Raw genomic sequence first — 24683 nt, 5'->3', positions numbered from 1 at the left:
GAGGTGCAGCCATGGGTGGGCCCACTGGGGAGCCAGGCCCAGCCAATCAGAATGAGTTTTTCCACACAAAATGCCTTTATTAGAGACAGAAATACTCCTCCACTTTGCATGTTGGGTTCATATTTTTGTTCAGTGTAGTGGCAAATAAACCTGGTAAATATCTTGCAGCTCTCATAAAATGAGTACATGCTAAACCAGTTGTAATTTAAGAAGATAAAGATAAAAGAGCGGTAATTAGAAACAATGCGATTAATGACCATTTTAAAAGCTTCTATGAAATGTATATAAATTAGAACTAAACAACATTTAAGTTATCCTATAGCCTTTTTATATTCCAGAAATCTGAAGCAATATCAGTAGAGAAAAAATAATCACTAAAAACAGAGATCAACAAATAATAAATATTAGATACTGTTAAGACATTCACACTGAGAAAAGCACCAGGAATCGATGGCCAACCATAGAATTCTATTCAACATTTTGGCACAAAGTAGCCCCCCTATTTACACGTCACTTAATTCAGTCCTTCCTCGTTTCATGTATCAAACAGTTATTTCAGTTATATTAAAACCAGGAAAATCTGGAGAGTCCCCTGCGGATTATAGACACATAAATGTAATAAATTGTGACAATAAAATAAAAACAAAACATATAAGAAATAGAATGGCAAATGTCTTACCAGACTTCATACAAATCAATCAAACAAGGTTTATTAAAAAAAGACACTTACAAACAAATACAAGAACATGTTTCAGTTTATTACAATAAACAAAAAAACAAGATAAAGATTTTTCAAGTGTCTGTTGATGCCAAAAAAAGACTTTCGACCATATTGACAGGCCTTTTCTATTCAAAACTTTGGAAGATTTCAACTTTCCAGCTAAAATAATACATTTAATAAAATAATTATATAAATGTTCTAAAGCAAACTTATACACAAATATTACATTTTCTGGTGAAATGACTTTAGAAAGGGGCACAAGACATGGATGTCCCCTCTCCCCCTTCTGTTCGCACCGGCAATTGAACCGCTTGCAGAAAGAATTAGACAGAACACAAACATAACATGTATTAGCATTGGTAAACATCAATAAAGACCAAAACGTATTTGCTGATGATCTCCTGATATACCTGACCAATTTTGAAAACTCAATGCCCCCTTTGATAAAAATATTTTCTGAATACTCAAAAAATCTCAGGATACAAAATGAATGGCAATAGGAAAAATAAAAATAATAACTTACGATCTACAGTAATCCTTTAAGTGGACCACAAACAAAAATGAAATACTTAGGATGCTTAATAAGTGCCAACAAACAACAAATATGTAAAGATAATTTTATTCCATTACTCAACAATATGAAAACAGATCTAATTCAATTGAATAATCTTCCCATGAATCTTTCAGGTAGAATAAACCTCTTTCGAATGGCATGGCTGCCTGAAGTTTTTGTATATATTTTCGCAAACACCGAAGACATTCTTTTAAAAAGTATACCCGGTCATAACAGACTTTATATGGGCATATACAATTCATAGAATAAAAAGGAAAGTTTTACATCGTCCTATGTCTGAGGGTGGTTTTACCCTTCCAGACCTGGAATTGGATCAACTCGCTACACAAGGCTTTTACTTACGACATGTGGTTAAATGCACTAAAGAGGAACAATGGGTACATACTTAAGCTGCACATGCTCATCCCCAGAGTCTTCCTACGTGTCTATTTTCAAAGGATAAAGCTAAGAACATTAACAACTTCATAGTTAAGAACACTATAACAATTTGGCAGAAAATGAAACGTGTTCTACAAGAACCAATATCACGCCCTAAAAACACAACCTTCTGGAACAATCCTTGGATAGCTTTTCAGAATTCACAGATAAATTGGTCCACATGGAAAACGTAAATATAAAGGCACAGAAACTGAAAATTACTTGGTAACAGAAAATACATTATTTCCATGACAGAATTAAAAAGTGATTTTGGACTAACCAATGCAGACAGTTTCGAACACACACTTAAAAGTTACATATCACGAAATATATTTTGGACATCAGAGCAACCTTGAGGGAATCCTATTTCAGTCGGAAATACAACTGACAATATCTTAGAAAAAAATGTAAACTATTGGAACCAATACTTAAAAAGAACTGATGTCGGCATAAGAAGGAGGGAAGTTGGAGCATCACTAACAGAATTACAGTTAACAAAAATGTGTGCTTAATCCAGTATAAAATAACATATAGAATTTATTATACAAGATAAATTCGAAAATTCTACAACACAATGGCAGATTCATGTCTTAAGTGTAAAACTAATAACGACTCAATAATCCATGCTTTCTGGGAATGCTATAAAGTTCAGAAGTTGTGGGCGGAACTAGAAAGTTGGTTGTCAGAAAAATTACAATGTAAACTTACTTTTAATCCATCTGCCTGCATATTTCAAGACATGGTGTAGTGAGATACCCAATGGAATGGATGATTCTCTTCCCATCGCTCATCTTGAAAAAAACAAACTAAAAACGTGCCAAATTAACATAATGGCAAAAATCTAAATATTTACTATTGAAATATTGAAATAGCATGGGCGACCAAGAAAAATAAATTGGTACAATTTAAGGCCAAGTGGCAAACAATAATGCAGGCACTGGGGATGGGGATGTGAGCATGTGGGTCTGGGCAGATGAGAGGTAGTCATCATTTGTGTGTGTCTGTAAGTTGTTGTTCATATGTATAAGTTTGTATCTGGAGTTGGATTTTTTTTTAAATACAATTGAAAAAAAAAAGTATACTTTTTAAAAATGTATTTGGTTCAAGAAATTGATTGATATTATCATACAAGCACCTACAGCGCACAGGTTGCTGTTTATTTTAAACGTGAATACATAATACAAATAGAACTGCTTACAAAAAGCGCATAAAATCAAAACACATTGAAATTGCAAAATACATATATAAGTAAATCACAAAACAGTCATGTAATTTCTTACATTTCTTCACTAAATTATTTTCAAAATTACGTACAATTTTCATATTGAAACCTTACAAGTTTTACCCATTGTTTTACTTCAGGTGGTGCATCGTGTAAGAATGACACCACCTGTCAGTAGGCTATGGTTTCTACCTCTATGAAACACAGACAGTAAGGATTCTATACATTCCATGATATTTATTTGACCTCTAACCCAATTCATTGCAGTTTAATAAAATGCAGTGGCTATAAAAAATATGTTTTGGCTAGTTTTTCTCCATAAATAATTCAGTACATAGATAAATAGATATTCTGTATATGGATTCAAACTCTTCATATAAAGCTTGATTTAATAATACATGTGATTGTAAATGCAGAAATCATACGGTCTGGGGGTGACCTTGATGTCTGGTATAGACTGGGTGAAGGCTGCATTGAGGTAGCCAGGTTAAACTAGACTGAATGCTGCATTCAACATTTTTTGCGCTCACCAGCGTTCAGTCTGGTTTAATCAGGCTGGCGTTGAGTTGCGTGCTGGCTGACATGGACATGGCGAGGGCGCCTATGGATCCATAGCCCCTGCCCTCATACCCACTGTCAGGGCCAGTCTCTAGCTCACCTGGCAATCATTCTTGCTGCAGGTAGCCTGATGTTCGATCTGCCACGTGCCCACTTCATACGTGCAGTAGCAGATTGTACACTCATCAATCTTCACCTCGCGCCCAGCTGGGATCACTTGTGTGTCTGCATAACAGTTTGGCCCTGGCAAAATAAGAATCAAGGTAACTGTTAAAGTGATCTCAGACAATCTCAATGATTTTGTATACAGTCAATCAAAGAGCTGATCTACCCTGAAAAATAGCTTAGTGGGATTGTGAATGGAGTGGATGGGCTGGCTAAAGCCATCAGCATGCTTTGGTTCAGCTAGCGCCTAGCCAAACTCAGCTGGGCAAACTGAATAAGTGTGCTCGCATTCTCCCTTAAAATACCTTTGTTGAAAAATGAGAAAAAAGCTTCAGTAGTACTGTTTGTCCATCTTGAGATTAGTAATAGATAACTCAATAAATATTTCTTTCATTTTTACGTTTTTTTGCTGAGCAGATCTTAGTTGTGCAATTTTACATATAACTAAGCTGTTTGGTGCAGTGTTTCTCAGGTGAAAAAAAAAATGAATGAAAACAAATTGTCTCTTGTTGAATGACAACAAACACTTCATTGAAGAATCGCTACTGTTGACCAATCACCAATGAAGAGACGTAGACTTCGGCTGCCGAATTTGGCTTGCCTCACTGAAAAAAATGTATGAACAACCAAAAACAAACTTGCTGAAGACCAAAACGAACAAAAACGTCACCGAATGTCGCCATAATACACAGTACCAGTCAAAAGTTTGGACACGCCTACTCATTCAAGGGTTTTTCTTTATTTTTACTATTTTATACATAGTAGAATAATATTGAAGACATCAAAACTATGAAATAATCACTACTGTTTATCAATCACGCCAATACAAATCGGGAAGAACACTGGACAGTTGAGATGCCGACACCCTGCGGTGTTAGAATTCCACGCACTCCAACAACAGTCCCACTGAGCTGTTTTTCATGGTGCCGAACCCCTGAACAGGTGGTAAAAAGGAAAACATGCCCAAATTCATTACCCTTCATTGGATTGTCTCTCTGATGAAAAATAATGTTACTAATGCACATATGATCAAAACCACTTCAACTTCAATGCTTAAATCAGACATACAACTTTGCAAAACATCAATATTCTATTAATAAATGCAGTTGCACTGAAATGTAAAATCTCTGTTCATCAATTTTTATGTAACCTACATTATAACCTACTTAGCTCTGGTTCCCAGTTTTGAAACGGTGGCCATTGTCTCAAGAAGCTCCATTTGTCTTCCACAACTGGCTAAAAATATATTCACATAAATCATCCCTTATCGTTCAAGCAGCATGGACCCAAATACCCATTCCTGGAGCTGAAGCCACAACATGACATACAGCTGCAGGCAATGGTTTCTCCTTAAAAAAAAAACATGAGCTTGAGCAACACTATTCTGGTATTAAGATGCTGCTCCCACTGATAAGTTGTGAGTCTTTCAGCTGAAGCAATAGGAATCTTCACTGGACAGAAGCACTGAGGAGAGGCATGCTGGCGCATCAATCTATAGTGAACAGTTTGCTGGGGCTGTCAAAATGCGAGCACTCACAGATTTATAACTCTAGATGAAGACTGAAGAAACCCTCCCTGAATAACAACTCACCACATGTCCCGTCTTCTGTCGCAATTGAGTCATTAATAACATTAAGCAAAATATTTCCTCAAGGATAGTCTATCAAAATGATTGAGACAAACTGGTAAATAATGTGTGATGCTATAAAGAGGTATACCTCACCCCACTACAAACCAGGAGAAATGTTGCTATGGAGCTAAGACTTGAGCGACAGACAGCCCCGTCATCCATTTGTGGACAGAATGATTAGCATGACACTCAATCCTATTAATGTATGCACCCATGATGTGCCTCTCTGCTGTGCTTACTCACTGCTGTCACCCTTTCTTTCTGCTTATCACACGAATACCCATCTTTTAGCCACCATGGCTTCATTAACACAACATCTCTCTTCTCTCTGACAGTAGAAAGTGGTTTTTATCCGAAAACATTAAATGGGCCTCAAAAGAGCATTATCCACCATTAATAACCTCAAGCATCAGACTATATCAGAAAACACAAATGGACAGTCCAAAATGTGATTGTGTAATAGGTACTGAAAACTGAGCCGGTGAGCTGAATGTGAAAGAAGCAGCCATTAGCACCTGTGGCTCAACGCTACTGGCAGTAGACGAGAGATAGAAATAAATCAGGGACACATCCTTATAATGTACACATCCTTAATGCTCCAATTTACTGGCTCTGAGAGTTGAGGTAAGGGAAATAGCAGAATAGTGAGAAATCCCTTCCCGTAATGTAGTTCTTTAGTACATATGCATTATGAATGCAGCAAAATGCCTTGGCTTTGTGAAAATGGTCATAGAAATTGTTTGGGTGTGAAAAGCCTTTGGAGCAGTGATTTTCTATGCTATGAATCATTTACTTCCCAACATGTTACACTAGAATGAGTGTGCCGTCTTGAATATGTGCTGCCACATATTCTGGAACAGTCGATGGTGTAAGACAGTGCCAGGTTTTACGTTCTGTGAATCAGCACACCTTCTATGTTAGGTTTTAGTGTTTATCTAGTAGTAGAGCATTTTCCATTCATGTTAATCTCACAAGCTGTCATTGTCTGTGTTTCCATGTAAAACAAATAAGCTAAAGCAAAGGTGCCTGAAATAAACCTACACATATTTCCATCGTAATAGTCTTGCAAGTTGTCTAATAGAGTCTGCGGGGAGCATTATTGAAATAAAAAGAGCAAAATGTTGCACAGTTGAATGGTTATGGACAGCTGAGCTTTTGCATTTAATGAGTAGGAGTAATAGCATCGAGAATGGAAGCCATCGAGAATGGAAGCCATTGCTTTCCTTCATAATCAAGGGTGGTCGAGAGCTGCTTCAAAGTGGGAAATCAATGCAGTCTAATATCCCCACCACCATATATGTCTCCTACCCCTGCCATTTTGAAAGAGCTCTTAAATATATTTTCACGGCATCTCTAAACCTCTTCAATTAATATTTTTACCAATACCTCCCTCATTTTAAATGAGAGAGTTGATGTTCCCCCTAGCGACCAGGCTTCTTCCTCTTGTGTTTTGGCTACGGTCTCGACTGTTTATTACAACCTCCTGGGATGAGTGTCGACCCCAATGTCTGAGCCTTTGAGAGCACCACTTGTTTCCTTAAGTGTTGCCAAGGCGATGGTCTGCACGAGCAAAACTCGAGACGGAGGGGCTACCAGTACCACCACTGAGGCATTGAGGACAGAGGGAGTTAGAGTCAGTAAAGTCAACTACTGGATTCTTGGAAGCAGCAGGAAACTTAAAACTTACAGAAGTGATGCTAAATTTCCTAAGTATACTTTTAATCCATTGTGTCGACAGGTATAATTGAATTTGTGCACAAAACACGTGCATGGACTCTTTAGAAGAATTAAGAGGATGAGAAAGGTTGTTTTTGTCTTTCTTCCACACTTCAATTGACTGCACCTGTGCATGCATTGTGCCATCTGTATTTTAGTTGTTATGTAATACCAAATACGATGTGATGATTGTATCTTCATGATAGATTACCCTGGTTCAATGAACAGGTAAAAACCTAATGTGAACCTGTTTTAATTTCACAAAGTTGCAATGCCACAGATGTTCTTTGATATTCATGAGCAACTGCCTGGGTTGGATGCTAGCGATATCTCTCACTTTCATCTGTCCCCCGTGGGTCTTCCTCAAGTGTCTCTTTGCGTACAGCGTGAACAACACATCTGAGACATGTTGCTCTCGCTGACGACCGCGAATGATTAGATAATAGATGAAGTTATCAAACTTCCCAACACGTAGGCTTTTTACAATGTTAATAGAATGCCTACTATCATAATTCATTATAGTAATGTAATGTATGTAAAAAATGTGATAAAAGAATGACAGCATTAATGCCAAGTAGGCTATGACTTAATTGACCAACTTCTATTTCTCAGATGTTCTTCTAAAAACATAATTTATATTGAACATGTCAGTAAGGACATCTACTGTAATCTACTGACCCAAGTACAAGGTATTTTCCACAACTAGACAATCTTTTTTTTTGAGTCCTCCCATCCTGTCTGCGACACGATGGCCATTAGCAATGAGAGGTGCTTTGATGTCATACTTCAGATGCAAGGAGCGCTCAGGAGGTCGCAACAGCTGTTTCCCCCTTAGACAACATCTGTATGTGAGCCTGGCACTCCTACGATACAGTGAAAAACTTAAGAGACTACCTGAGTCAAACGTATTGGAGAATGGTTCAGCTGCTTAAGTTTGGTAGATCTGTATTCAACATTTAAGTGCACAGGGACATAAAGATCACTTACTGTAATCAAAAATCACAGCAAAAGTTGTGTTGTCTACCTACACGTTAACATACAAGGACACGTAATGTAAGACATGTGAATGAGGTGGCGACCCACTGGGCACACACTGTTTAACGGAAGTTGTTTCCATGCCATTTCAATTAAATCATGTTGAACCAATGTGGAATGGACATTGAATTGATGTCTGTGACCGTCAAGGGAAGCAAATGAGTATGTACTTCCATCTCTTTGACAGGGTATCAAACACATGAGAACCAGAACAACCTAGTGTCCATAATGGTGCAACACTAGGACACTGAGATCAGAATGAAGATGTTGCCTACTGGCCCAGTAACACAACTTCCTGCATCAACACTCTTCCTGCGTCCCAATTATGTCTCTCTCCTCCTTGTTCACTTGACTTCACAGATTTTAAAGGAAATAATTGCTCTAAGAAATAGGGTGGAAACTCCCTCAGAGCTCAATGCTTTGAGCTCTGTGGGAAGTAGTGAATGAGTGTGTGAATGAGTGTACACTTTAGAAGAAAGGAGATCATTATTGGGACGCACCAATGTTTTTTTTTTGCATAGTCCTGTAAAGCAGCTGGATGCGCAACATTAACAGAGACGTATGAGAAAAAGGTTAACTTCTCAGCTTGATTCAGATATAAGTGGCCTTTACAAGGGCTGACAATTGCCCTCTTACAGACGCCAGAAAATGAGTAACATTTATTTTTGTAACAAGACCGTGTAAATGTAGCCTAGACTATGAAACACAATGAAACAATGAAGACACCTAAACTCATGTTGAGGCCCATGAAAAAATCTACCGACCCAAGCACTTCTCAATGGTGTCACACCCTGATCTGTTTCACCTGTGTGCTTGTCTCCACCCCTCTCCAGGTGTAGCCCATCTTCCCTATTATCCCTTGTGTATTTATACCTGTATTCTCTGTTTGTCTGTTGCCAGTTCGTTTTGTTCTTTAATACCTACCAGCGTTTTTCCCTGCTCCTGCCTGTTTTCCTGCTCCTGTTTTCTAGTCCTTCCCGGGTTTTGACCGTTCTGCCTGCCCTGACCCTGAGACTGCCTGCCGTTCTGGACCATTTATACCTTCTCTGGATTATTGACCCCTGCCTACCTTGACCTGTTGATTGCCTGCCCCTGTTGTCAGGAATAAACTTTTGTTTCTTCAACGCTGTCTGCATCTGGGTCTTACCTCCAACGTGATAAATGGAGCCATGACAAAATGTGTTTCAAATGTACAGTCAAGTACCACTTTACATTTTTACAGTGCTACTCTAAAACGGGGGGGGGGGAATTGAAATGTGGTAATCTTATGGTAATAGAGGGACTGAAGCTGGCCTTGATTCATTTTAAAACCACAACACTACAAAGCTCTTATTGCCTGAATGAGTGCATAGATTTGTTTGGATCTTTGGTATACATGGACACCACATACAGTATGCCATATTTCTCCTAGTGCAGGTCCTTGTGCCTCTTCTCTGCAGATTCTTAACTCTGAAAATGGGAACCCACCAAAACCTGACTTTGGGGCAAACATTGAGTTGTTCAAATCTCAGCACCAAGGAACTTGTACTAACTTTACCATTCCAAGACATCTCTTGAGAAAGAGAGAGCTCTACTGCTGAAGAGACAGGATGCACATGTATGCAAAAATAGCTATTGAAAAAATATCACTATCAATTAAATGTATTTCAGAAAACAATACAGTACTAATATTAAATGGTGGTATTTCACAAGTGAAGATGACAAAGGTATTACTGTTTGTTGGTATCAGTTTTTGTGTGTTTGCAGCAATAGAGTAAATATGAAGATATTTAATTTCATGTTGACTGCATTTCCCTTGTTTGTGGTACGGCATCGCTTTAAGTGGCCGAGATATGTTCGAGATGCATATCACCAGTCATCATTATTTTTTGCTGAAGGAGGCAACGTTGCTGACATTGCCATGTTGCATTAGAGTCACGCCATGAAAAACAAGGGGACACAATCTAGGACATGCTGTCTAAAATCATCTGAAACTATTTCAGATAATCCACAGTGAGCCAGAGAGGCAATCCTATAAGATGCAAGTGCAATGCTTTCAAATCAGAAGGTTCTCAACCTAACCCAGGATTCCCAAATCTTGATTCGCCTTTTATTTACACCAGCATATTGTGGCAACTTACCAGGAGCATCTGTTCACGTTGGGAAAAAAATAGGGCTGGGTAATAAAGGCATTCACACTTACACACGATCATATTCATTAATAGCACTGCAACAAACTATGATAAGGCATGATTTTTCTGGCCAATCATGTATGATTTCCCAAAGACAAACACTCAAATTCAAATGGTAAATGAAATGGCTCAGTGCTGCATGTGTGCATGCTGTGTGTTCCGTATTAAGGTAACGTAAGTGTTTTGAGACAAGCATGATCACTCACCGGTCTTACAGATGGGGCAGCACTGATCAGGCTCATACTCTGGATCGACACACTCTGTTTGAGGGCATGCTGACACAGAGCACAACACCTCTCCACTCCCCTCACAGCGACACTTCTCACACGGAGACACCTGGGGGCAGAGGGAGAAAGACTATTTGTAAATCTCTTTCATGTAAGCACTCACTGGCACACAGACACAGACACAGACACACACACACACACACACACACACACACACACACACACACACACACACACACACACACACACACACAGGCACACACACATGTCCGTCCCACCAGCCAACACAATGACATTAAACATCGAACATTCAGCCGCAAAGCTTAGAACACAGGAAGTTCCGATCTTACAGAACGTTATTGGAAATAAATACTTTATTTGAAGGAGAGGAGAAATTAACTTCAGTGCGCAATCAACCGAAAATGGGGAAATCAATGTGCTGATTGTGTGCTCAGTGGGTAACAGATAGAAGCTTCCAAGTGTATTGCTTTGTGAACAAGAGAGAACAGTTTGTTTGTTTAATGGAGCTTTCCATTTCTGAAAGTATTGGAGAAAAACAGGTCCGAAAGACTGTCTGATGCAGCTTGTGCTGACGATACGCCTTCAACCAAGTCACCCCCCTCGACTGGAGATGTTACCGCTGTAGGTTTTAGTCTGAAGGCACTCGTGGCCATGTGAGGCTTTCCTTTTAATCAGAGACCATAGGTTAATCCTAACAGCATGGATCAAGTTGATTGCAGAGCGTCTCGAGCTTCGGCCTGGCACTCCACTGTGAAAAACGGCAAGAGAGACGCCACTTACTGTACCACCGCAGAACACAGCAATCAACCAGAAGGCTCTGCCTGTTGCTTTGTTTCAAATCCCATAGGCAGGCACCCACGGAGGATAGTGCTATTTACTTCAGTGGAAGTCGGTATCTCTCTCTCTTTCTCTTTCTCTTCTCTTTCTCTGATCTCTCTGTTTGTCTCTCTCTCTCTCTCTCTCTCTGCAGACTTATCCCAGGAGAGCAACAAGCTGTGCCTCTCCATACAGAGCTGCTTGTATCACTCTGCGTTAGCAGAAATAAATCCCATATTAGACCTAACCTCTTGGTGTGACCCTCCAGTGCTAGCACAAAGGGACGCATTATACAGCCACATATAATACATTTTTGATCAAATATAGAATAGAAAGTTGATGGTATAGTAAATCAAGAGATAAGGCCTTTTGAGGTCTCCTGAGCTTGGTTTAAAATAGATAACTTCACAAAAACTAGCAAGTGCATCAAGATAGGAATATCAAGGGAAAAAATACTCTTAAGCTTAAACCGTACTATTCAATTCAGCAGTGTCAAGTAAAATTCAAGCTTTGTGTGAATAAAATAAATGCAAACTTTTAAATGTGCTTGGCTGCTTTTTTGCTTGCTGCACTGAAAAGGATTGTTGTCTTGGTATAGTGCTCACGATGAACCCAGCATACAACTGGCAGGCTAAGGTCTACTGAGACTGAAACGTTGGTAACAAGATGCATTCAATCTGTGGCGCATGTAGATCACCAGTGTGCTGGAGTTTCTTTTCAACTCAGAGGTTGATCTCGTGAAGCACAGACTGTCGAAGAGACATTCATGTAGCCAAACGTTTTGCAACGGATAACAAACACAAATGTTTCTTATTGGACATGTTGAGGCAATCCCTTCCCTTTTTGGCTTGTTTGCTTTTGTTTGGTTCCTAGAGAATACGACCCTGTAAGTCTTTAAAGACCTAATTTCCAGACTCACCTTAAACTCTTGTAGCGTTGCGTAGACTTTTCCCCTGAACTCACAGTAGTTCTTCTTCTCCTTGCACTCTGGACAGCACTGGCTGGTGTCCACCCGGATGCAGCGAGGGTGAACTTTGGGACATTCAGGCTTGGCACACAGGGGTCCCTCGTCCGTGCAGAGGCAAGGGCACGTGGAGGGCCCCGGAGTAAATTTCTCCCCGATGGCAAACACAAAGCCACTCTCATCAATGCAGCCCTTCCCCCTGTAATCTGGATATGCGTACTCGTCGATAGCGTCGAGAGAGAGGTTTGTTTCACTTGTAGGGCCCTCGTCTACTCGACTCAGGCCCCCCCCTTGCTCTTCCCACAACTCCTGTGATGCCTTCCCACCCTTGGATCCACCACGTTTCTGGGAGCTGGAGTTCGTCCTGGATCTGTTGACAGAAGTTCTATTGCTGACCCCTCTGTTGGCCTCCAGGCCCATGAAGCTGATCTCCTTCAGCTGTTGTTGGGTGCTGTAACTGAGCACCCCCTCCGAGGCCTGCTGCTTGTCATACTTGTCCTCTCTGGCCTGGGTCAGGACACGCTCAAAGCGTTCCCGGCTCACCAACAAGTCTGCCACGGGATTACACTGAGTACTGGTCATGAGAAACCACATAACAAACAGGACTTCCGCTGTCATGGCAACAGAGTGCAGCATCTCTCCCCACCACCTGTAAGGTGGGATGACACCTTGGCTTCACATAACACACTTCACATCTCCGGTGTGAGCCAGTCCATCTGGAAAAAGAAAATGAAACCGTTATTAATTATTTGACAGGATTGTCACATTTAGTATAGACATTTATATTGTCTCCTAACGTGGTCCAGAATCAGTTGGATAGATGCGGTGAAGAGGTCAATGGAACGCAGACCGTGGGGGATAGAAGAAGGATGCCAGATGATGCACATTTCAACAAATCTGATCTAACAAAGTGAATATTCTTCAAATGCATCATGATAGATGTATTAGGACAGGCCCACAGTGTGGTTACTAAAGTCCGATTTGGATATACAGGGTATTTGGCAGATTTTGCAGCACAACATTTAGAAGTTGTCCCTTTTCAGGTATAGAAGAAGTGACTGCTAAACGCTAACTCCTGTTTTGTATATAGCATAGCTAGCATAAAAGAAGTTAGAGGTGGTAGTCAAAGTCGTTTTTAACTGTAATACAGTTTATTGCTGACGATGACATGAACATGTATTGGGGTTGACATCCATACAGCATTATACTCTGATGTTTACCTTAACATAGTGTGAAATACACATACAAATAATAGACTAAAGCTGTGTCCGAATACTCATACTAACCGCACTAACCGTACTATTTGTGACGTGAATGAAGTACATAGTATGCTTATTGGTCATAGTATGGATATAGTTAGTATGCCAAAAGTTCCCATATGTCGTATTAAATTCTCCAAAATATAAAGTATACACGCAGAGGACACTATTTCTGTACTTTAGGGCCCATAAAGCATTTCTTCAGGAAATGGGCGTGGCTTCACATCTTTTTCAGATTTGAAGAAAATGTCGAAAAATATACAGCCCGAAGTACGAGAGCGGATACAAATGAATTGCTTTAACCTATTAAGACAAATGTTAAGAAAATGTTGATCAATGTAATAAAGTAACGACTTTTCAAATAAGTTACCTTACACATTCTGTTGGCTGACAATTTGCTAGCTACGCTGTCCTTACGAACCACATAGTATATCATTACAGCAGTATGTACCGGTATTTTAGCTAGCTACCTAACGTTAATTGGCTACTTATACATCAAACTTGCCAGTATATTAACTATAGGCTATCTAACTAACTACTAATGGTATATAGTATGTAGTATATACTCATTAAGTAAGTAGCATACGGTATGTAAGTATGGGTATTCGAACCCAGCCTAAATGTAGGCTAATTTTGCAGGGGGGCAATAAGAAGATTCAGGAACCTTCCCCCACGCGAATCCATGACATTTACAGTACATTTTTTGGTCGAGTTCCATTGACCTCTTTATGCATCTAGCTGGCTATACAGCATAAACAGATATGACTAATTGTCTCCATGTTAGCCCCAATAACGGTAACAATTCTGTTTTTTGATTGCAATGTCTGATCCTATCAAAGAAACACCTCACATGACATAAAGAAAAGCCTATTTACTGGGACTGTATTGATTTGGCCTGTCAGGAAATCAATAGGCTTTCTTACATGAACGCTTCCTTGCATCAAATACTTCCAGCAGAGATAGACTGAGGAGAAAATGGCTCAAAAATAACTTGAATCTAACACTCTCACTCCCAACTCAGAACAAAGGAAAAATAATCAATGGATACCAGTTCAAATAAACCAGAGAACTGTATACAGGGAGAAATTGATTAGAAAAGAGATCATGATTCTCTTCAGGAAGAATAAATTTACTGTAGCTTGAAGAAATTACCAGACCAACTTAGATCAGTGAACAGTGTTATAAAGAGCAATAAAATGAAGTGTGTCCTTATACAGTATATTCTATAACTTTGGCTCCTGTTTTGTGCAGTGGTCTCAAACTCCAGACAGGGCCACCAAACTGCGGCTTACGGATCTGATATGCCCCGCTGGCCAGGAGTTTGAGACCACCAATTGAAAAGGGAATAAAAATTACGCCTTTGGATTCAATATTTATATTTGTCAAACAATGGCCATATCTACCAAATTCAGTAATCATAATCTACCAAATTCAGTAATCATAATCTACCAAATTCAGTAATCAAACAATGGTTGTGTCATGACAGTGTTTGGTTGTCAGAAAGAATTCATACCCTTTGACTTATTATTTTGATATGTTACAGCCTGAATTCAAAATGGATTATATATTTTTTGAAATTCACTCATCTACACACAATATCCCATAATGACAAAGTGAAATAATCAGAAATGTTCGCAAATTTATTGAATATATTATTTACATAAATATTCACACTCCTGAGTCAATACTTTGTAGAAGCACCTTTGGCAGCGATTACAACTGTGAGTCTTTCTAGGTAAGACTCTAAGAGCTTTCCATACCTGGACTGTGCAACATTTGCCCATTATTCTTTTCTAAATTCTTCAAGCCCTATAAATTGGTAGTTGATCATTGCTAGACAACCATTTCCAGGTCTTGCCATAGATTTTCAAATAGATTGAAGTCAAAATTGTAACTCAGCCACTCAGGAAGATTCACTATCTTCTCGGTAAGCAACTCCAGTGTAGATTTGGGCTTTTGTTTTAGGTTATTGTCCTGCTGAAAGGTGAAATCATCTCCCAGTGCCTGGTAGAAATCAGACTGAACCAAGTTTTTCTCTAGGATTTTGCCTGTGCTCAGTACCATTACATGTATTTTTTATCCTCAAATACTCCCCAAATACTCCCCAGTAGATAACAATTACAAGCATACTCATAACATGATGCAGCCACCACTAAGCTTGAAAATATGGAGAGTGCTACTCATTAATGTGTTGTATTGGATTTGCCCCAAACATAACCCTTTGTATTCAGGACAAAAAGTTAATTGCTTTGCCACATTTTCTTGCAGTATTACTTTATTGCCTTGTCGCAAACAGGATGCATGTTTCTGAATATCTTTTATTCTGTACAGGCTTCCTTCTTTTCCCTCTGTCAGTTAGGTTAGTATTGTGGAGCAATTAAAATGTTGTTGATCCACCTCAGTTTTCTCCTATCACAGCCATTTAACTCTGCAACTGTTTTAAACTCACCATTGGCCTCATGGTGAAAGTTCTGAGTGGTTTCTTACGGAGTTAGGAAGGATGTCTGTATCTTTGTAGTGACTGGGTGTATTGATACACCATCCAATGTGTAATTAATAACTTCACCATGCACAAATGGATATTCAATATCTGTTTTTTTCCATTTGTATCCATCTACCAATAAGTGCCATTTGCGTGGCATTGGAAAACCATGTTCTTTGTAGTTGAATCTGTGTTTGTAATTCACTGCTCGACTGAGGGACCTAACAGATAATTATATATGTGGGGTAAAGAGACGAAGTAGTCCTTCTAAAATCATGTGAATCAATATTATTGCACACAGAGTGAGTCCATGCAACTTATTAGGCCATTTTTTTACTCCTGAATGTATTTAGGCTTGCCATAACAAAGGGGTTGAATAGTTATTGACTTTAAACATTTCAGCATTTCGTTTTTAATTCATTTGTAAACATTTTCAAAAACATAATTCCACTTTGACATTATGGGGTATTGGAAAAAAGTAAAGGCGTGTGAATACTATCAGCTTGTGCGAGATAGAACAGCCCATAGAAGCAGGCGCCTATCTCCTGTTTCTGCAGTATTCAAGTGCACCTCCTAGACAGGACTGTTAGTCTGTCACAGGTCCTTACCGCCATCGGGTCCCATTTTTATAGTCCTTGGTATGACTCATCCAGGGATGTATCTCCCAACCTTCCAATATCAGGGTGAACACTCTATCCACAATGCCACAGAGTTGGTCCTAGGTAAGTAGGACGGACATCAATTACTGCAATGAGTTGACGAGGTCATGTTGATGACACCCGTATGCAATGTCTTGTGACAGAGACGAAGACACGTTTTGTTTCATTGCTAATCAATCTATTTGAGTCACTAAACTATCATAATATGTCATTTATTTTTGTGATTTAATGCCTTTCTGTGATTTGTTTCAACACTGCAGAGGAATGGATGTGTCTATCTCTGTGTAAAAAGGTAAGATTTCTCTGTATTGACTTTGACCTAACAATGAGCTGTAGACATATATCGGGACCCATTTAAAAAGAGTCCATGCAGTATTGATTCAAATGTCAACTCCACTGGCACTGAATTAGCTTTCGACAGAGTAGCTGCAACTACCGTTTCCTAATTAGGATTCTCATGAAAGAATAGAAGCTGTATAAATATTTTAAGCTTTCTCTGAGCAAGTCAGTCTTTAAAAAAAATGCTGTATAGTAATATAAAGGGAACAAGAAACATATGTTATCAGTAACAACGTTAAAAAAATAAGTAATTTCTTAGGATATGCCACACTAATAAATGGATGGGCCTGTCCTGGCACCTCGGGGAAGTATATATTGAGATAAGGGCTGCGGTGAATTCAAACTCAATTCCAAACATAAATTGGAAGTCACTTCATGTGTAGTCTCAACACCACGGCCCTAGACTTCCAGCCCGGGGACGAGGTTACTTCAACATCTGCATTTAAGACAATGATAATTTTGCAATAGCCGAAAACAATTCCAATCCATTCACAGAACAGACTTGAATTGAAAATGAGTGGTGTGGGATGCCAGTAGCGTTTGGTATTTGTGAGGTGATTCTGTTCTGTTAAATTGTTGTGTATGAGCCAAGAGGCACAATCAAAGAAGCAAGGCTGAGACTGGGCTCTGAGAGGTGGCAGAACAAGGTGCATACCGATAGTGCCGCAGCAGACAGAGCCAGTGGTTCATTAGTAAAAGGACATCATTTGGCTCTAATTGCCGTAACCTAAAAGCTGCTAGTGCCTGGCTGCGACAGTCCCGCTGCTACTGCTGCTGCATGCTAGCTGTCCTCTTTCCCTCCTACTGGACTCTGCATTGTCCTCAGGCTAACCATCAACCAGAATCTGGGTTCATAGTGGCTCTCGTCAACTGTGTGTTCGTCTTTCTTTTTCTCATATTGTTTTTCTCTTATTGCCTTTTATCTGTTAGTTCATATGGAAGTCAATTGCATATGTGGAAATAATCCCAATGATTATCTAACAGTGGTAATTAGTTATTTCTGTATAATTCAGTACAGCAATAGTGGTTGTATGAGCACAGAATGAATGGTTTATTGATGCCTGTCTGGCTGACAGAAGACTATCAATGTTTCCAGTGACATTTAAAGGTGTACTGCTCTACTGGTTTAGAATGAATGAACAGGTTTTGTCTTTTGATGAGAGCAGGTTTAGGCTAGTCGTTACTGTTGACACAGTTGTAATTCAGTCGAGGTTCAGTCGAAGTTGTCTTCACATCTCAAAATGCCTATCTGACTGAACAATGCAATGTCTGACTGAACAATGCAATGTCTCAGCAACATTTAATCGGGCTTGGCAAAATTTCATCTGGCTATGCTATTTAAGAGTGTGAAACTGCCAGGTTCAATAACATTTAATAAGACACTGAAATTGTGGCATATGTTATATTATAGTCTTATTCATCAGCCAGCCTGGCAAGGAAGGCTACATCAAAACTTAACTAGACTACCGGTCAAAAGTTTGGACAGACCTACTCATTGAAGGGCTTTTCTTTATTTTTACTATTTTCTACATTGTAGAATAATAGCGAAGACATCAAAACTATGAAATAACACATATGGAATCATGTAGTAACCAAAAAAGTGTTAAACAAATCAAAAAATATTTTATGGTTGAGATTCTTCAAATAGCCACCCTTTGCGTTAATGACAGCTTTGCACACTCTTGGCATTCTCTCAACCAGCTTCATGAGGTAGTCACCTGGAATGCATTTCAATTAACAGGTGTGCCTTCTTAAAAATGAATTTGTGGAATTTCTTTCCTTCTTTATTTGTTTGAGCCAGTCAGTTGTGTTGTGACAACGTAGTGGGGGTGGTATACAGAAGATAGCCCTATTTGGCAAGAGACCAAGTCCATATTATGGCAAGAACAGCTCAAATAATCAAAAATGAAATGATAGTCCATCATTATTTTAATACATGAAGGTCAGTCAATACTGAACATTTCAAGAAAGTTTAAAGATTCTTCAAGAGCAGTTGCAAAAACCAGCAAGCGCTATGATGAAACTGGCTCTCATGAGGACTGCCACAGGAATGGGATACCCAGAGTTACCTCTGCTGCAGAGGATAAGTTCATTACAGTTACCAGCCTCAAAAATTACAGCCCAAATAAATGCTTCACAGAGTTCAAGTAACAGACACATCTCAACATCAACTGTCCAGAGGATGTCAACATCAACTGTTCATGGTCGAATTGCTGCAAAGAAACCACTACTAAAGGACACCAATAATAATAAGAGACTTGCTTGGGCCAAGAAACAAGAGCAATGGACATTAGACCAGTGAAAATCTGTAATTTGGTCTGGAGTCCAAATTGGAGATTTTTGGTTCCAACCGCCATGTCTTTGTGAGACCCGGTGTGGGTGAACGGATGATCTCCGCATGTGTATTTCCCACCGTAAAGCATGAAGGAGGAGGTGCAATAATGTGGGGGTGCTTTGCTGGTGACACAGTCTGTGATTTATTTAGAATTCAAGGCACACTTTAACCAGCATGGCTACCACAGCATTCTGCAGCAATACGCCACCCCATCTAGTTTGGGCTTAGCGGGACTATCAATTGTTTTTCAACAGGACAATGACACAACACACATCCAGGCTGTGTAAGGGCTATTTTACCATGGAGAGTGATGGAGTGCTGCATCAGTTGACCGGGCCTCCACAATCCCTGACCTCAACCAAATTAAGATGGTTTGGGATGAGTTGGGCCGCAGAGTGAAGGAAATCAGCCAACAAGTGCTCAGCATATGTGGGATCTCCTTCAAGACTGTTGGAAAAGCATTCCAGGTGAAGCTGGTTGAGAGAATGTCAAGAGTGTGCAAAGCTGTCATCAAGGCAAAGGGTGGTTATTTGAAGAATTTCAAATATAAAATATATTTTGATATATATTTTGATATAAATACATATATATATATATATATGTTTTTTTTTTTACATGATTCCATATGTGATATTTCATAGTTTCGATGTCTTCACTATTATTCTACAATGTGGAAAATGTTAAAAAATAAATAAAAACCCATGAATGAGTAGGTGTTCTAAAACTTTTGACAGACAGTGTCTAATAAAATGCCAGTTTTACATTGAGTGAAGACTGTATAGTTGTTGCTGATAGACTCATGTATAATATTTGAATTGGACTGGTTTGGCAAGGGCTGGCCAATACAAATGATTTAGATGAGCACTTTTGGGGACCTGATCTTCCTCATCCTTCCTTCTTTGTTGAGAGCCTAGAGTTGTTCCATGGCTGACTGCTCTAAATGCTCTTGTTGGTCCAACACACATCTATGAAGGGTCAATCTCTTATTCTTGAGTGGAGTTCTCACTTCATGCCAAAATCTTCTGGGGGAAACCAGCAAATAACGGCAACCATTGTTTATTCACGATTATCATCTCTACGCTATGCTGCTCGGCCTTCTTTGTTAGGGTGGGTCTACTAAATTATCTTATGTAGTCTTATGCAAATGGAAATGTAGTGGAGTCTGCCCTTAACTCTGAGGTTGCATAGCATCAGCAGTTTATAACAGACCGTAGCAGAGTAAGCTGGGAAGAGAATAACTGGCTGAAGCATTTCCTATTTTATGGCTCCTTACACAGTCATGTTGTACAACTGATGTACAACAACACATTTGCCTCAATGGTTGTGATGCTATTGATATTGTTGTGATACAACAGAGAGCTTGACTGAACAAAAAAAAAATATATATATATATATAAAAATAAATAAAAAATTCAGTCAAGCTCTCTGTTGTATCACAACAATATCAATATATATATATACAATGCTTGTGAATTTATTTTTGTGCAGAAAAACTGTCAACTGTATCACAGTCGTATCAGCGGTACAATTTGAGCGTGTACAGGGCCATTGACCCTTAAATAAGGTAGCAACTGTGTGCTGGAGGTCACCTATCACATCAGCAATGAAACCCCATTCACACGACTAACCTCAAGACCAGTTCAACTCCCACACTGGGCTTACACTGGTTGAATCAACGTTGTTTCCACGTCATTTAATGACGTTGAACCAATGTGGAATAGACTTTGAATTGATGACTATGCCCAGTGGGCCATCGTGTAGTCGACAACCAAAATCCCCCAATTAAAGCTAAGCTGCAGTTATTAAAGGGAAAGGCAGTGTTCTCTTAAGGCTTATACTAAGCTCTATTGCAACTATAACACAGACACACAATTTTCAGAACGGATTGTTTGAGAGATGTTTACTAAGCACACTGACCTATTGGTTGTTAAATGATTATATGAGGTTTCTATGGTTCAAACCTTTCAACATGACATGATGACAAATGATGCATGTGATAGGAGAATACAATGTTTTATATTGCAATTGCTTATTTCAAGAAGTTAATTTGCAGTATGATCAAATAGATTGTGCTTAGTCTTGACATCCCCACCTCAACATGTTTATTCAGTTTCCAGCACCTGTTACAGCGCTATAGCCTCGGTTATTAAATGGACTTTAGACATTGCCAGACATCTCAAAACAGGAGGTACGAATGTTATTTCGCAGCGAATTCACATTGTTGTCCAATTCAACATAAAATAAAACCTTTCGTTATTCTGATTATAGCGACATACACATTTAGTGTATTAGATTGGTCGTCAGATTAGAGCGCAACAGTCGTATACGCAGGTAGACCGTCTTCGAATGGTTTTATTATGTTATTACTACCTCGCCGGTTTCCAATCTGTCCAGATATGCATGCACATTTTATTATGCATTTACTACCTTTAAATCCATTCTGTATACTATAGATGTCAGGGGCGTGATGCTATGAATCATCAGATATTTACACAACTATCTCCTATTGAACAAAGTCAAAACGATACATTATTTCATATTGGATTAATTGGTGGGGTATACACCTGCATAAATTGCGAACCAATTGAAAGTGGCAGATAATATAAATGCATGTTACCTGTAAGCTTCTGCATGTGTCCTTTATCCGTTGGCTGACGGTTGGGTTGAGGAAGAAGTCGAAGCTTTCTTATTGCAGGCTATAAGCTGCCCACGGTAACAACATATCACTATAGAGACAGAGAAACGGTCGTATATAGCCTACAACAAACCAATAATACAAACACTATTGCAAACACTGATCTAGTAGCGTAGTTTGTCTAGACGTGTCTTGCACAACTTACGGTCTTCCTTTCTACGTACAGTATAACAACTGTTCTGTCGTTCGTTCGATACACCGTGAGACGAGTGTGGCGCCAATGCTCTCCCTGGTCTACATTGGCACTTTTTTTGGTATGGGTGACCAAAAAAACATTAGGGTACTTGCGTCACATATTCATGGGGTCAATGAAATAGGAGCGTGGACTTGACCACTAGAAGGGCTGTGTATGGCTTCTTTATGGAGAATTCAACCAATAAAGCACGAGTGGAGTCTGTGAAGACCCTCGGGTTAACGAACCAACCAAGATCAAATCAAATCAAATTTTATTTGTCACATACACATGGTTAGCAGATGTTAATGCGAGTGTAGCGAAATGCTTGTGCTTCTAGTTCCGACAATGCAGTAATAACCAACAAGTAATCTAACTAATAATTCTAAAACTACTGTCTTATACACAGTGTAAGGGGATAAAGAATATGTACATAAGGATATATGAATGAGTGATGGTAGAGCAGCATAGGCAAGATACAGTAGATGATATCGAGTACAGTATATACATATGAGATGAGTATGTAAACAAAGTGGCATAGTTAAAGTGGCTAGTGATACATGTATTACATAAGGATGCAGTCGATGATATTGATATAGAGTACAGTGTATACGTATGCATATGAGATGAATAATGTAGGGTAAGTAACATAATATAAGGTAGCATTGTTTAAAGTGGCTAGTGATATATTTACATCATTTCCCATCAATTCCCATTATTAAAGTGGCTGGAGTTGAGTCAGTGTCATTGTCAGTGTGTTGGCAGCAGCCACTCAATGTTAGTGGTGGCTGTTTAACAGTCTGATGGCCTTGAGATAGAAGCTGTTTTTCAGTCTCTCGGTCCCAGCTTTGATGCACCTGTACTGACCTCGCCTTCTGGATGATAGCGGGGTGAACAGGCAGTGGCTCGGGTGGTTGATGTCCTTGAAGATCTTTATGGCCTTCCTGTAACATCGGGTGGTGTAGGTGTCCTGGAGGGCAGGTAGTTTGCCCCGGTGATGCGTTGTGCAGACCTCACTACCCTCTGGAGAGCCTTACGGTTGAGGGCGGAGCAGTTGCCGTACCAGGCGGTGATACAGCCCACCAGGATGCTCTCGATTGTGCATCTGTAGAAGTTTGTGAGTGCTTTTGGTGACAAGCCGAATTTCTTCAGCCTCCTGAGGTTGAAGAGGCGCTGCTGCGCCTTCTTCACGATGCTGTCTGTGTGAGTGGACCAATTCAGTTTGTCTGTGATGTGTATGCCGAGGAACTTGAAACTTGCTACACTCTCCACTACTGTTCCATCGATGTGGATAGGGGGGTGTTCCCTCTGCTGTTTCCTGAAGTCCACAATCATCTCCTTAGTTTTGTTGACGTTGAGTGTGAGGTTATTTTCCTGACACCACACTCCGAGGGCCCTCACCTCCTCCCTGTAGGCCGTCTCGTCGTTGTTGGTAATCAAGCCTACCACTGTTGTGTCGTCCGCAAACTTGATGATTGAGTTGGAGGCGTGCGTGGCCACGCAGTCGTGGGTGAACAGGGAGTACAGGAGAGGGCTCAGAACGCACCCTTGTGGGGCCCCAGTGTTGAGGATCAGCGGGGAGGAGATGTTGTTGCCTACCCTCACCACCTGGGGGCGGCCCGTCAGGAAGTCCAGTACCCAGTTGCACAGGGCAGGGTCGAGACCCAGGGTCTCGAGCTTGATGACGAGCTTGGAGGGTACTATGGTGTTGAATGCCGAGCTGTAGTCGATGAATAGCATTCTCACATAGGTATTCCTCTTGTCCAGATGGGTTAGGGCAGTGTGCAGTGTGGTTGAGATTGCATCGTCTGTGGCCCTATTTGGGCGGTAAGCAAATTGGAGTGGGTCTAGGGTGTCAGGTAGGGTGGAGGTGATATGGTCCTTGACTAGTCTCTCAAAGCACTTCATGATGACGGATGTGAGTGCTACGGGGCGGTAGTCGTTTAGCTCAGTTACCTTAGCTTTCTTGGGAACAGGAACAATGGTGGCCCTCTTGAAGCATGTGGGAACAGCAGACTGGTATAGGGATTGATTGAATATGTCCGTAAACACACCGGCCAGCTGGTCTGCTGGTCTGCGCATGCTCTGAGGGCATGCGCAGACCAGTTTTAGTAGGTTATCCTGTTCTTTGAGGGTCCTTAATGTAATGTTTCACTACAGTAATTTCATTTGGCTGATATGAGAAAAGCATTGTGAACTGAGACTGTGCCCAGACAAATCAATGCTCAAGTCAAAGAACACACACGCGAGTGCGCACACACACACACACACACACACACACACACACACACACACACACACACACACACACACACACACACACACACACACACACACACACACACACACACCTTACCTTTTTTACCACAATAAAAAATGATATAATTCATAACACATTCCAGTACCATAATTAAGCTATTTGGTCAATGTCTTACTCAATGCTCACTCTCGGAAAATCTAGGCATTTATCAGAGTATGGCAACATGCATACTGTACATGTCATAG

At 40.0% G+C, this 24683-nt stretch overlaps 1 protein-coding gene across 1 annotated transcript; it reads right to left on the bottom strand.

Moving 5' to 3' along the window:
* Window positions 1–737: 737 nt before the first annotated feature.
* Window positions 738–22226, bottom strand: LOC112252821 (brorin-like). Its single transcript, XM_024424455.2, has 4 exons — window positions 21929–22226; window positions 12193–12953; window positions 10416–10545; window positions 738–3735 (listed from the first exon to the last, which is right to left on the bottom strand). The coding sequence occupies exons 2-4, from the start codon at window positions 12871–12873 to the stop codon at window positions 3584–3586; spliced, it is 963 nt and encodes a 320-aa protein (XP_024280223.1). The 5' UTR covers window positions 12874–12953; window positions 21929–22226; the 3' UTR covers window positions 738–3583.
* Between the last annotated feature and the right edge of the window lie 2457 nt (window positions 22227–24683).

Source organism: Oncorhynchus tshawytscha, linkage group LG06 (genome assembly GCF_018296145.1).
Source record: "Oncorhynchus tshawytscha isolate Ot180627B linkage group LG06, Otsh_v2.0, whole genome shotgun sequence".
NCBI classification, from domain to species: Eukaryota; Metazoa; Chordata; class Actinopteri; order Salmoniformes; family Salmonidae; genus Oncorhynchus; species Oncorhynchus tshawytscha.
Note: the sequence above shows the minus strand (reverse complement) of the source record. Positions and strands in the feature narration are given on the sequence as shown.